Source organism: Ceratotherium simum, chromosome 29 (assembly GCF_057802395.1).
Source record: "Ceratotherium simum simum isolate JZ-2026a chromosome 29, ASM5780239v1, whole genome shotgun sequence".
NCBI lineage: Eukaryota > Metazoa > Chordata > Mammalia > Perissodactyla > Rhinocerotidae > Ceratotherium > Ceratotherium simum.
In genome coordinates this window covers 34,450,277-34,464,876 of record NC_141928.1, presented here as the reverse complement: position 1 = coordinate 34,464,876, position 14,600 = coordinate 34,450,277, and the positions used below count along the sequence as shown (strand labels likewise).

At 44.3% G+C, this 14,600-nt stretch overlaps 1 protein-coding gene across 1 annotated transcript in view; it reads left to right on the top strand.

Moving 5' to 3' along the window:
- Positions 1-14,600, top strand: part of NR4A3 (nuclear receptor subfamily 4 group A member 3) — a 39,223-nt gene that overhangs the window by 17,398 nt on the left and 7,225 nt on the right. The window contains exons 6-7 of the mRNA XM_004423250.3: positions 3,513-3,712; positions 6,186-6,364. Of these exons, the coding sequence (XP_004423307.2) occupies positions 3,513-3,712; positions 6,186-6,364 (379 nt within the window). The remainder of the gene's footprint in view (positions 1-3,512; positions 3,713-6,185; positions 6,365-14,600) is intronic.

The window sequence follows — 14,600 nt, the reverse complement described above, 5'->3', positions numbered from 1 at the left end:
GATGTAGGGGAGCAGAGAAGCAGAGATGGGAGTCTGATTATTCCAACTCCAGGTGCAGTATTCCTTGGAGAGGTTTTTATAAACTGCTAGGCCAGGCAGAGGAAGAATCTAAAATGTTTTGTTCTGTTTCTTTAAATCTTATGCTCGGTAGAGGGGATGCTTAGTCTGTCTTTTCTCCCAGCATTGGATGCTGACCCTCCAGTCACCCTCTAGTTATTGGTGGCTCAGGCTGAATCCAGTTTGGCTCCAGAATTCTGGAACTTAGACCAGAATCACTGCAGGTGAAGCCCAGAGGGTCTGGCTGGAGTCTGGCACACTGGGCCTGCTGGCTCTCTTCCTTGCTGGACCCCACGTGCAGGGCAGACAGGGACTGCATTTCCCTGTGTGCAGGATGCATGAAATGTGAGCTCAGCAGGCACCGAGGCCTGCAGAGGACCCTGGGTGAAAGCTAAGCACTCTGGAGGATTCTGAGCAAATACTGGAAGAGGGGAGGTTGTTGAGTTGTGAGCCCTGGCTTCAGGGAAGCCAGACAGGAAGGAGCTGTTAGGTCCTACTCCCAGGGAAAAGTTTACATCCTTTAGTCTTTTTCTCCGCATATAACAAACTATTTTAAAACAAAGTAATGCTGAATGAGTGTGAAATTCTAGGCAAAAACATCATACCTGGAATGAATAGCAACATTTAGAATCATCCAGTGCTAGAGCCACCACATGGGACATTCACCAGGACAGACGATAGCCTGGGCCATAAAACACACCTTCACAAACTTAAAAGAATAGAAATCATACAATGTCTGCTCTCAAACCACAATGGAATTAAACTAGAAACCGATAACAGAAAGATAGCTGAATGCAAGAGCCAGAAGGAATCTTAGGGATCAGCTAGTCTAGTCACTTCCTACTTCAGAGGCAGAAACAGACCAAGAGAAGTTAAGTGACTTGGCTAGGGCTGCACAGCAAGTCAGTGCCAGAGCCTGGAGAAGGACCCCATGACCTGCTGCCTGAGCCAGCATTCTTCCCTCTATTCCTTATTACCACTCACTTGGGAGTCTCATATGTAATGCTGGCAGCTGTCTATAGGTGGTTCTGCTCTGAATTTCATCGTGCCCTTGGAGAGCACATGGAATTAGATTCGTATAAGAAGAGAAAGTAAAAAAATAAAATAAAATCTCTTTTTTTCACTCTCCTCCAGTTAATAGTGTGTGTGCCGAAAGGAGGTGGTGCGAAGTCTGTAACACCAGGATCCTGCTGCCACCCTTGAACATCCGTGGGAAGGACTGTTTCCTTCTCCTGGACTTTGCTCCCATGGTCCATTACATCACAGAACAGCCAGGGCTTCATAGAATCCAGGCCCTGGCTGGGATTATTGGGAACAGAGGAGCCAGGGCTCTGACCTAGACCTGATGTTATGGGATTGTAGAAAGTCAGGGCTGAAACTTAGAAAGCTTCCGGTTCAACCCCTTCCCCCATTTTATAAAGACAGAAGCCGAGGGACAGTGATAGTTCCAGGTATCATAACCGTGATCTGTATCATCACTGTCATCATTTGTTAAACATGTTCTATGTGTCAAGCCCTTCACATATATTATCTTATTTACACATCACAACAAAGTGTCGAGGCAGGCATTGTCCCCATTTTACAGAGGAGAAAACTGAAGTGAAGTAATTTACCCCAGATAACCAAAGTAAGCAGTAGAGCTATGTTATTTCACAAATTAGGGGCCTGGGCGAATCTAGGATTAAAGTAGCCGGCCACTTCTCTGATGTTTCTTTTGTTATTTCATGATGCCTCTTGAAAGCACAAAGGAAAAAAAGACCCAGTTAAGACAAGTGGCTCATTTCCTCATACCGAAGTAGTTCTGCATTAAGCACGCGGCTGCTTATTGGCTGTTCCTCCTCCTGCCAGGTTAGGACATTGGAGCAAACCCAGGCACTCCTCTGACTATTTCAATGGACAATATTTAACAACTATTTATTGAGGGTCAATTATGTGCCAGTCACTCTGTTGCTGACAAAAAATGGGACCAAATGAACACATCCCTGGAGGCCTCCAATTAGATCAAAGCAAAATGCTTTTTAAAACTATCCCACAGGCTGCCAGCTAGTAACATCAGACATACTAGCAGCCAGGAGGTGTAGGACTGGAAATCACAGGCCATGTTTAAATCTTGGCTGTACCACTGTTGGTTATGTAATTTGGGAAAGTCTCTTAGCCTCTCTGAGCTTCTCTGAGCCTTGGTTTCCTCATCTGTAAAATAAGGAATAAAATCCATTTCCCAGGAGGATCAACTGAGAGCAGGGATGTAACGCTCAGCTCTGTTGGTGTCAAGAAAATGATGTGCATATTCACATGAGTGTTTCTGCAGATCTCTTAAGTCTGTGTTATTGGTTGTCCTTGATTATTATCTTGCTATATCAGTCTTCCTGCCTGAAGCAGGAAAGATTTTCCTCTGGTGATTCAAGCAAAACCCTGACTCTCCCAGAACACCCAAAAGCTGGGTAGAAGCTTTATTCCCACTTATACGTTTCTTCTCCTGGGACCCTCTAGATCAATGCAGTCCAATGGAAATGTTCTGCAGTGATGGAAATGTTCTACACTGCATGTGGCTATTGAGCACTTGAAATATGGCTAATGTGACTGAGGAACTGAATTTTTAATTTTATTTAATTTTCGTTTAAGGAGTCACAAGTCCTGAGTCTGATGGCACATAGCTGCCTGGGCCCTGCCAAGGAGACACCCTCCCCACCCACCCCACCACCACTTCCTGGTTTGTTTTATCTCACAGAAATCCACCTGCAGCAAGCAAAAATCATTCTCTTCTCTTGGTTAATTCTGTGATTCCCAAACTTCTGTGTGCATGAGAATCACCTGGAGATCTTGATAAAACAGTTTCTTGGGCCTCCCCTCAGAGTTTCTGATTCTGTATGTCTGGCATGGGGCCTGAGATTTTCATCTCTGGCACATTCCCAGGGCTGCTGGTGCTGCTGGTATGGGGACCACACTTTGAGACCCACGGGCTAATTAAGCGTCTTGTTTGGAGACAGCTGTGCCTTAGTGGCGTCAGTAGATCCTGGAGGCCCACCCGGAGACAAACTCCTGGGGTGACGGTTCTCAACACTGGCTGCCCTTTGGAATCACCTGGGGAGCTTTAAAAATTCCTGATGACCAGTCCACATCCCAGACCAGTTAAATCAGACTCTCTGTGGGTGTGACCCAGACATGAGTGTGTCTTAAAGCTCCCCAGATGATTGCAGTCAAGACTGAAAACCACTGCACTAATGGGACTTAAGCAAATTTCTTTGTCTATTAAGTGGTGACAAAATTCACTCTATTTATATCACAGAGCCATTGTGAGAATCAGATGAGACTGTGAATGCAAAAAGGTTTTATAAAACTGTGGGACCTAAAAGTAGGGATTTAGGCATTGACAATCTTGGAGGAGCCAATTTGCAAATGATGCTGTCATCCCTGATGAGTTGAGATAACGCTGCTCTCTGCGGTTTGCATTCTAGTACTGTCCCACTGAACAGGCCGCTGTTGGCACAGACGCTGAGCATGTGCAACAGTTCTACAACCTTCTGACAGCCTCCATTGATGTATCCAGAAGCTGGGCAGAAAAGATTCCCGGATTTACTGATCTCCCCAAAGAAGATCAGACATTACTTATAGAATCAGCCTTTTTGGAGCTGTTTGTTCTCAGACTTTCCATCAGGTAATTACAACTATTTTATCTTCATCAGTCCACTCCTTCCTTTGAAGAAGTTGGAAATATGCTCTGTTTGTAACTGAGCATCAGTGAAAGATTTGCTTAAGAAGGAAATATGAAATATGACCAGGCATTAAAAACACTGAGCAGTGGGTAGAGCACTGGACTGGTAGCCAGGACTCCTGGGTTCTACCCTCAGTTCTAATATGGACTTGCTGTAAGACCCTGAGCAGCGCACTTGCTTCACGGGAAATGCAGTCTTCTCCTTTGTAAAAAGAGGAGGTTGGATTTGGTCATCTCTGAAGCCCCTTGCAGCGCCAACATTCTATGAATCTAGGAAGATCCTCATGGTGCATAACGTATTTCCCAGGAGCAAGTATTTGTTTTGAACATTGCATTCACCTCCCGGTTTCTAATTACAAGTCACTGTTCTAGTACACCAGATGGGGCCCTAAAGACTTCCCGTAGCCTCTCAACCCCCAGTGTTTACTCCAAGAGAATAGCTTCTGGATCAAAAGATTTGGTTCAGCCTATCACTCTCAGTGACACCAAACACCAAGAGGCAGCGATTTTTCAAAAAGCTAGAACCTGGGATCTAAGCTCCTCTCATAAAGACCACATGTAGCATTTTAAATTCCATCTTCTTTGCTTCCTTGCAGTTATATATTTTTAGGAAACGGTACCAACATTTCACCAAATATTATAGGAAAAATCATCACCTTTCTCCTCTTTGTCTTCCCTACCACCCCCTCCCCAACTGCATACTGTGTTACCAGAATCTCTCGTTTAAAGGACAGATTCCCACGCCTCATTCCCAGCTATTTTGGTTTGGAATACCTTGGAGGAAGTCCAGAAATCTGCATTTTTAATTCGTGCTGTGGCGATTCTGATGCCAGTGGTCTGAGGTCCAGGTTTTAAACTCTGAGACTGAATCATTCTGTCCGGTGTGCACCTCTGTGGTGGGATCTGTGGGAGAGACAGAGGTGGAGTTACAAGTAGAGTGCCAGTAATTAGCATAATTACAGCCAATCAGGTAGGTGTGTGCAGGAGCCAGGCCAGCAATGTGACTGTCATCCATTAGGCAGGCAGCAAAGGATTAAGTAAAAGCAATAAGCTCCATGCAGGCAGACACCATCTATGCCCTAGTCACCAAGCTTCCTCCAATGCTTGGCTCCAGGAATGGCACATAATTAGTGGTCAGGAAATACTTGTTGAGTGAATGAATGAATAAACCTATGCATCCAAGAAGCACAGTTAAAGAGATATTAACTTGTTAATGCAATAGGCTGAAAGAGATAAATATGTGGCGAGAGATTTGAAAATGACAGGAAAACTAAGATTAAAGTAAGGACCACATAGAATTCAGAATTACTTACACCTAATACTCGTCAAGCTCCTCTTGTGTACCAGGCACTGAGCATGGGCTTTCAAATCTTTTATTTTACAGTCACACGTTGCTTAACAACGGGGATACGTTCTGAGAAATGTATCGTTAGGTGATTTCATCGTTTTGCGAACATCATAGACTGTACTTTCACAAACCTAGGTGGTACAACCTACTACACACCTGGGCTAGATGGTACTAATGTTATGGGACCACCGTAGCATATGCAGTCCGTCGTTGACTGAGCGTTGTTATGCAGCACATGACTATATTTAATTCCCACAACAATCTTAGGAGGTAACAATTAGAATTCCTGTTTTGTAGATAAGGAAAAGGAAGCCCAGAGAGATTGGAAGAGTGCCCAAGACCCCATGGCTAGGTGGTGATGTCTCACTAGAAGTCTCAGGGCGCCTTTCATGAGAGAGAAGGGGATGATTATGGACGTAATATACTCTCAGGGCAGACTCAGAAACCGCACTCTGCAGCCCCACTGTTAAAAGCAGAGAAGGCAATACAAAATAAGGACTCTTTTCACTTGAAGCCCCTTTTCAGTTCATGATTGACTTCTGGCAGTTGCAGTGACTCAGGGTTTTTCGAGTCTGCACAATAGAACTGTAGTGTCTAGCCTCAGGCCTTATCAGTTTCTGACATTTAAGAAAACGAGGGGGAAGTCCTGGCGAAGGAGCCCTGAAGGGAACAGTCTCGTGTTCACAGCAGAGGCCGTGCACTGGGCTTCCCTTCCATAGTCTGTGAATTCCTGCTCCTCTGTGTCTGCTGAGCCAGCAAATGATTCTAGTAACAAGAGAGCAGGTGCCCCACCCCCAGCTTCCCCGGGGGCTGATGCTCACCAAGAAAGTCAGCACAGACAAGTGGTGGTGGTTGTGTGTCCCAGGAGCACAGTCTTGTTCATCGAGGGTGTCTGGGCAGGTTTCACTCGTCAAGCTCCTCTTGTGTACCTCAATCACCACGCTGATTCTGAACGCTGCCCCATGGCTGTTTGGGTGCCTGTGTTTTTTGATGTTGTCCCGCTGGACAGACTGAACAGACCTGTTTAATGTGTCTCTATTCTCCAACCCCCACGACTTGGTCTTGTAGGTCGAACACTGCTGAAGATAAGTTTGTGTTCTGCAATGGACTTGTCCTGCATCGACTTCAGTGCCTTCGTGGATTTGGGGAGTGGCTCGACTCCATTAAAGACTTTTCCTTAAGTTTGCAGAGCCTGAACCTTGATGTCCAAGCCTTAGCATGCCTGTCAGCACTGAGCATGATCACAGGTAAGCACCCCCTGCTGTCACCGAAGTGACCATGTGCCCCTTTCTCTCCTTTCCTGGATGAAGGTGGACCTTCAGGACCCTAGGCCCCAGCTGCCTTGGCCTCTTCACACTTTCAGAGTTTCCTGTTCAGTCTCATCCTTCTCCGTCAGAGTGAGGCCTGGTGAGACAGTGACAGCAGGTAGAGGCTCCAGAAGAGGCTAAGCAGACCTGGGGCTCGCCTCCCATCCTTGTCATCAGACCCAAGCACAGGCTAGGCTGTCGGACTAAGAATTAAGGTTCAGATTTGAGACACTCTTGGCTGTAGAAAACGTGTTTTTCAGGCAGGTGATGAGTTTCACAGGGGACCAAAAGCATCCTTTTGTGCAGATGGACCCTTTTTTCCGATGCATCAGAAATGTGGATTGTTTACATACACTTTCTTGGGACATCTCCTGTTAGCTAAAGTGAGATGTGTTTGAGTATCTTAAAAGGCTAGGCTGGTTCATTGTTGAACGGTTTATAATGCAAAGAAACGTAAATGCTATGGTAGGAATCAGACACCAGCATGTTCCCTCAGTATTCCAAGTGGAACCTGACTCCTCCTGGTCTTTGGTCCTGGATGAAAAACTCCCTTTTTTTAATGGAGGCTGCCAGAAACTTCCAAGGGAGCCATTAACAAAACAAGAACAAAGGCAGTCTCCAAGAGTAGGATTCCATTTAGAGGGCTTTCAAATGGCTTATGGGAGCACCTGAAGAGAATACGCACATTTAGGGCACAAGCATATTACTCCAGCAGGACTGTAATGAAATTGGTTCAAAGGCTTTCAACTAAAGATCTTTAGTTTAATTTCAAAACCACTCAGCTCTTCCTTTGACAGTTAAACATTCAAAACTAGAAAGTATGGAGTTTAGTTAATTTAAAAAAACAGAAACAAAAACTAGAGCCAGCTTTGGCTTTCAGTAAATAAAACCAGTACATTGCCACATCTCCATGGAAATGGGCGTTGAGTCTAGGTAATCAGCAAGTGTTCCGTGATCTAGGCACTCTGCTGCATGTCGGTGGGTTTTCAGAGATGTAATGCACATCTCTGGAGGAAATAGAACATGCAAACTAAGAACGGGATGCAAGGTTTTGAGTGCCATGTGGGGATGTGGGAGTCAGCGCAGAGTGCTGAGAGACTGAAGGTGGGGTGGTCTTCTCAAAAGAGGTAACATGAGCTGGTCCTCGATAAAAGCATAGGATGTCTCCAGGCTAAAATGGAAGGAGTAAGAATTCTAGGCATAAATCAAAATTTGCTAAAGCCATTAAAAATATGGCTGTCGTAAGTTTCAGGAAGGAAATGACAAAAAATAGAGTGGTGGGAAATGAGACTAATATGGTAGGTAAGGGTGGGGCAGGGCATGAGAACCTTTCACACCTAGGTGAAGAAGTAGGAGTTTATCTTGAGAGCAGTGGGGGTCTACAGAAAGTTTTGACCAGGGAACATCCTGGCCAGGCTTGCATTTTAGAAAGATTTATCCTGAGCTGGTTTTGAGCAAAAATTTTAGCAGGAAAGAGACTAAGAGGAAAAAGGCCAGTCCAGATGTGAGAGCTGCGGTTTAGGAGGAGGGCCCCGAGGCTGACATCCTTTTTTGTTTTACTCTATAAGTAGAAGTTAATAGACAACTATGACACTACAAAATGTGGGCGCCAGGCAGTCCCAGCCTAGAGAGATTGGTAGTTCAGTGCCAAGTATATGGAGTAGGAATTAGGAGAAGGTGGTGCCAGTCCAGTCTCTGCCTCCAATTTGCTGTGTGTCCTGCAGTTATAGCTCCTCAGCCCGCTGCCCATTTATGTGGAGGCTCGCACAGGGAGGAGGCAGTTGGCGTGGCAGAAGTAGCATGGACTTTGGAATTTAGCACCCCCAGGTTTTAATCTGAGGTCCCGTATTTAATAAGTATGTGCTCTTGAGTAACGCATTTCATTTCTTTGAACTTCAGTTTCTCCATCTGTAAAATGGGGATAATAACATCTATTCCATGAGGTGGTAGAGAGGATTGCAGAAAATTAGATTTATGATGGAGCCAAACTGGATTCAGAGTTGGCACTGCATCCACCTACATTCCATCCTGGAGGGATGGTGACAGGAACTTCCTCAAATTAGTCACACGCCTGCCCTTTCCCCTTGGAAACCTTAGGTAGTCCCAAATCAAACTCAGTGGCATGAGGAAACAGGTGGTGGCTTTAGAAGGCAGTATGTTTGGTGAACATCTCCTTGGATGCTTGAGAGAGAGGCTCAAAGAAGGACACTGATATTAAAGGAGTTAAGCTGCGCTTACAATGGGCCAGGTCTTTTATGAGGTAGTTCCAGTTCCTGCCCTCAGTCCTGCCAAAACGTGCAGAGCGGGTTGTTATAGGTGTTGTGGTTATAACCCACAAGAAAAATAAGCCCCTCTTCTCTCATTGTGGACTTTGCAGTACTCTCTTTGTGATTTGCTGGTTGGGTGGGGATTTGAAATGTATGAAAGCATCAGGAAACGGCAGAAAAGGCGATGCCTGGGAAACAGCAGTGCGCGTTGTTGTGGATATTAATTTTCATTTGAATATGGGCTCCCATGAAATCTTGACTTCTGAATAAGCTCCACTGATCATACAAAGTGATTGTGGAATATCAGTTGGGCTATTGGCAGCAAAAAATTCATCCCCAAGTTGTCTGCTCCTAAACCACAGAGAACTCACGAAAAGGAAATGAGGTCTTAGAAGGTTAACCAGTCTTGCTTCCAGGAAAATTAGTAAGAATCAGGACAATATTGGTAGTTTGCACAAACATGGCTTTTTTTTCCTAATTCTTTTTTTTTTCTTCTTTCTCTACCTCTCCTATGTGCCCTCTTGAAAAACTAGGTGGAGAGGTGGGGCAGGAAATGGTTTCTTTCAGATCACTCTCCTTTCCTACAGTCAAAGGGACTTCCCCACAGTTGTGTTTGTCAAATGTTAAGTCCCCAGTTCGTCTACCCTAACTATTCTCCTTTGTCCGTGCACATCCTTTACACGGGAGTAATGGAAATGCTTTATTTCTGATAGGATAAAAATGAAGTAATATCTAGTTGCAGTTATTATTTTTAATAAATAAGAAACCCCCAAAATAGAAAGTTAGTGTGAAATTACCGTTTTGTAAGTATCCATTCATTTGACAAATATTGAGGGCCCACAGTATGTCAGGCACGGTGACGGTCCCTAGGGATGCAAAGATGAGCCACGCATGAATTCTGCTGTCAGAAAGTGTATAGTCTACTGGGATTATGATTATGATGTAATGAACTCAATGCATGGGGTTAGTGCTCAGGTCCTTAAAAGGGATAGATTCAGTGCAGGGGAAGTCCAGATTGCTGCTAGCATTTTGGGGTAAAGAAAAGTGGAAGTGCTGGTCATGAATGGTTTCCCAAGGAGGTGGCATCTAGACGTGAGAAGATAGAGAGGAAGGACATTCCAGATCAAGGAAACAGCGTAGCAAGGGCATAGTGGTGGAACACTTCAGCAGATTTTGGAGAAAAGCAAGTACAGTGGAGTTGCATTATATGTGTGTTAAATCACACATATAATCTCAATAGAAAGAAGAGAAAAATTAAAAGTGTGCAGGCTATTACACTTGATGACTGTTTGTTCCAGAGTGAGCATGAGAGAGAAGACAGGAATCCACTGTGGGTCACGGTCTTTCTGCTTCTGGTGGTGAAAGCTGAGAGCTGCACTTTGGGGAAATTTGAAGGCTTTTCAGGGAAAAAATTTATTCTATGTGATATTTATGTTATGGCCTGGTGTTATGACCTAACCTCAGAGTAAAATGCATTTCCCACGTAGTAAAAGAGAAATAAGATAGGAAAGGCAGCTTTGGACCAGGTGGTGGAGGGAATCTTGAGTGCCCAAATGAAATTTTGCAAGTCACTGCGTTAAAAGAATGTTCCCCATGGCTTTCTTTTCCCTACTCAGGTTTTCTGTAAGGTGAGAAAATGACTCCTTTCTCTTCTGCCTGTAGTCTTTTTCCTGTTCTTATTGGAACATGAATTCTAAGATTGAGGAGGAGGAAGGAAGGCAGAACCAGAGGCAGAAAGCAATGAAACAATGACATGAGAGGACCTGGCAGGTGGCTGATCTGCCACGCCCTCCACCACCTGTCTTCCCAAAGCTCCCCTGCTCACTCTAATTGGTTACCTAGTTACCCTGTTTTCTATCATACATAGCCATCAGCTACCTTGCAAGGAAAAATAAGTGTAAAACTTGGCAGGGAAGTAATTGTTAGTGTTTTTTTTTGGTGAGGAAGATTCGCCCTGAGCTAACATCTGTGCCAGTCTTCCTCTATTTTGTATGTGGGTCACCACCTCAGCATGGCTGACGAGTATGGCCATGCTTGGGATCTAAACCCGTGAACCCAGGCCACTGAAGCAGAGAGCGCTGAACCAAACCACTATGCCACAGGCCTGGCCCACAGTATAGTTTAAAAAAAGGAGGGAGGGGGGCCGGCCCCGTGGCTTAGCGGTTAAGTGTGCATGCTCCGCTACTGGTGGCCCGGGTTTGGATCCCAGGCACGGACTGACCCACTGCTTCTCCAGCCATGCTGAGGCGGTGTCCCACATACAGCAACTAGAAGGATGTGCACCTGTGACATACAACTATCTACTGGGGCTTTGGGGAAAAAAAGGAGGCGGATTGGCAATAGATGTTAGCTCAGAGCCAGTCTTCCTCAGCAAAAAGAGGAGGATTGGCATGGATGTTAGCTCAGGGCTGATCTTCCTCACAAAAAAAAAAAAAGGAGGGAGGTTGTCATGGGATTTGGGATTGGAGATCTGAGTTCAAGTCTTTACCCTGCCTCTTCGTAGCTGTGCAATGTTCAGCAAGTTCCTTACCCTCTCTGAATCTCAAGTTTTGTCATTTTTCACAAGGATGATGATGTCTACTTGTAGGTTTCTTGTAAAGATTGAATGAACTAATGTGTACTTTGCAGAGAAAAAGATATTAGACAAACTGTCATTATTATTATCCTAAATGTTAAATGTCTTACTTCCAGGAAGAGCTAGCTGTTCTCCTCTCTAAGAATCCATAAAAATGTTCATGCATCCCTACAATTACATATACACATCATATTAAGTAATTTTTTTATGTCTTTATTTTCCAACTAGACTGTGGGTTTCTTAAGGGCGGGGAGAGTCTTATTCATCTTATAATTACTTTAGCGTTTAAAAGTGTCTGGCACATGGCAAATATTGGTTGAATGAATGAGTTAATTGTGAATATCAGAAAGTCTCCCAAATTAGGAAAATCTGAATTAATTATTTTTAGCCCACCACTTTGTTATTAGAAAATAGTACGGATTCCTCAGAAATACTTTATTTCAATTCAGATTAATTCAGTAATATTTATTGAGCATCTGCTATGTGCCAGGCATACAATCCCTTACCCTCAAAGAGACTGTGGTGTCACTGGGGAGACAGACACCTGCTCTAATAAATCACAGACAGACAGACTGAAAAGCACAATTACAGCCTCCACACAGGCCGCTGACCAGCTTGTGGCTTCCTGATTGGCATGGGCTCAGTGCCTCTGGGACTGCCCGTCAGTGAAGGATGTCATGTATGACATGACGAGTAGCAGTGAGATAACTTCTCAGAGAACGAAGTGGAGCTCAGAGCAGGAAGTCCTGTTTGTTGGTGTGTGCGTTACACACACGTCTATCCCCAGGAGCCCTCTTCTCCTTCCCCTTTGGCTGGACCTGTAATATTTTTGTCACTGTGTTGGCCTGTGCCCTGAGACCTGCTCAAAAAGAAAAGGAGTTGCTTTTCTTCATTGGGGCTCCTGATGGCTACCATCACCTCTTTCCTCATCCCCTGCTCTTTGCCATGAGGAAGAGATTTTGGGGTTTCTTGTATGGGCCTAAGAGGCAGAATTGGGAACTGTAGAAAGGCAAAATTTTAGCTCAATATAAGAAAAACTTTCTAATAGACAGAACTATTTGGAAAAAGCAGCTGTGGGGAGTGAGTTCCTGCATTGGAGAGTGAGGTTTACAAACAGACTAGATGAACACTAGGGGTGGACTGGGTCAAGCATCTTATGGGATCTAGGATTGACTAGAGCGGAACTTCTCCAGCTTTTATGTGCATGCAAATCATTGGGCGTCTTGTTAAATTGCAGATTCTGGTTAGGTAGGTCTGGGGCAGGGCCTGAGATTCTGCATTTCTGACAAGCTCCAAGGTGATGTTGATGGTGTTGGTCCAGAGACCAACTTGAGTAGCAAGGGACAAGGGAACCAATTGGTAATTAGGATCCCATGAAATTAATAATAGCTACCATTTTTAAATTCTCGGTGCCAGGCACTGTGCTCTACATGTGTTATTTTGTTCAATCTTGTTTAGTAAATAGATTTGGAAGTACCTGGAATGGATTACAGCAGATATGGGAAGCAGAGAGACCAGTCAAAAGCTATTAAAACAGTCTAGGTAACAGATATTGAAGATGTGGTCCAGAGCCAGTGAGATTGAGAAGAGGAGACAGATGTACATAAGGAACGTCACAGAGATAATAACCAAAGTTCTTGCAGTGGATTAAATATGATGGGCCAGGGGGAAGGCATTGTTAGAGATGATTATGAGAGTATTGGGGAGGATTGTGGAATCATTAATAGGCCAATTCAGAGAAGTGGCTGATTTGAAGGGGAAGTTAATGAGTTAAGTTTTAGACATAGAGGATACTTGCTAATATTTATTAAGTACTTTCTATATGCTAGGCATTGTTCCAAATACTTCACATGTATTAATTCATTTGATTCTTACAACAACACATGAGGCAGTACCATTATTAGCCCTATTTTACAAGTATGGAAACAGACTCAAAGTCACCCAGCTAATAAGTGCGAGAGCGAGGCTTTACATCCAGGAAATCTGGCTCCAAACTTCTAATGTGGTAGATTTTAGAGTTTGTAAAGTTCTTTACTGTTGTTAGCTTTTTGCTAACTCTCAACTTGTGTATTCTGAGCAACCTACACATTTAGTATTCATTTAATCATATTTTACAGGAACTTGATCCTCCATTTACATATTCATTTAACAGATATTTATTGGGTGTCTCCTGTGTAGTAGGCTTGATGCTGGAGATACAATGGTGAGCAACTACAGTCCATGCCCCGATGGAGCTTACATTTAATGGGGGAGTCAGGCAATAGTCACATGAATATCTGATTTCAACCTGTTAAATCCTTCAAAGGGAGAAAATAGAGTGCCACAGGAGAACATATTCTAGACTGGAAGTTAAAAGGGAAGCTTCCTTGAAGAAATATTTGATCTGTGATCTAAAGGATGAATAGATCTTAACTAGGTGAAGAGGGAATAACATGAGGACAGACCTAGATAGCTCTATTATTTCACTCAGTCAGTCTCTTCCTCTCTCTCTCCTTCTACCTCCCCATCCCACTCCCTCCTCTCTCTCCTCCTCTTCCTGCCTCCCTTCCTCTCTCTTTCAGAGGTGTCTATGGCGTGGATAGCTAAAATGCACAGGCCTCTGACAGTGTCTTTAGGTACTCACACCACACAGGTTAGGAGTGCGACTGTTGTCTGTTTTGTTCACTGGTCAGCCCCAGTGGCTGTAACATTGCTTGGCATGGAACAGGTACTCAATAAATATTTGCGGAGGGCCGGCCCCATGGCTTAGCAGTTAAGTGCGTGCACTCCGCTACTGGCGGCCGGGGTTCGGATCCCGGGCGCGCACTGACGCACTGCTTCTCCAGCCATGCTGAGGCCACGTCCCACATACAGCAACTAGAAGGATGTGCAGCTATGACATATAACTATCTACTGGGGCTTTGGGGGAAAAAAAAAGGAGGAGGATTGGCAATAGATGTTAGCTCAGAGCCAGTCTTCCTCAGCAAAAAGAGGAGGATTAGCATGGATGTTAGCTCAGGGCTGATCTTCCTCACACACACACAAAAAAAATATATATATATATATTTGCCGAAAGAACTAATTAATCAATTAGCGGATTAGGTACACAGAAAGCAGGAGGGAGTTACAGGGAGGCTGAGTTCCTCTCAGGATGAGGAGGAACGTTCTAACATAATGTTCAGGGCAGCCTGGTGTAATAGAAATATCTCTGGGAGTGAAAGAAATTCGCCACTTGTTAATTTGGATCGTGGGTAAGTCACTTAACTCTCTCAGCCTTAGCCTTCTTATCTATTAAATAAAGTCTTTGTCCTGCCTAATTCACAGGGTTATTATAAGGGTATGATAAAATAATCTA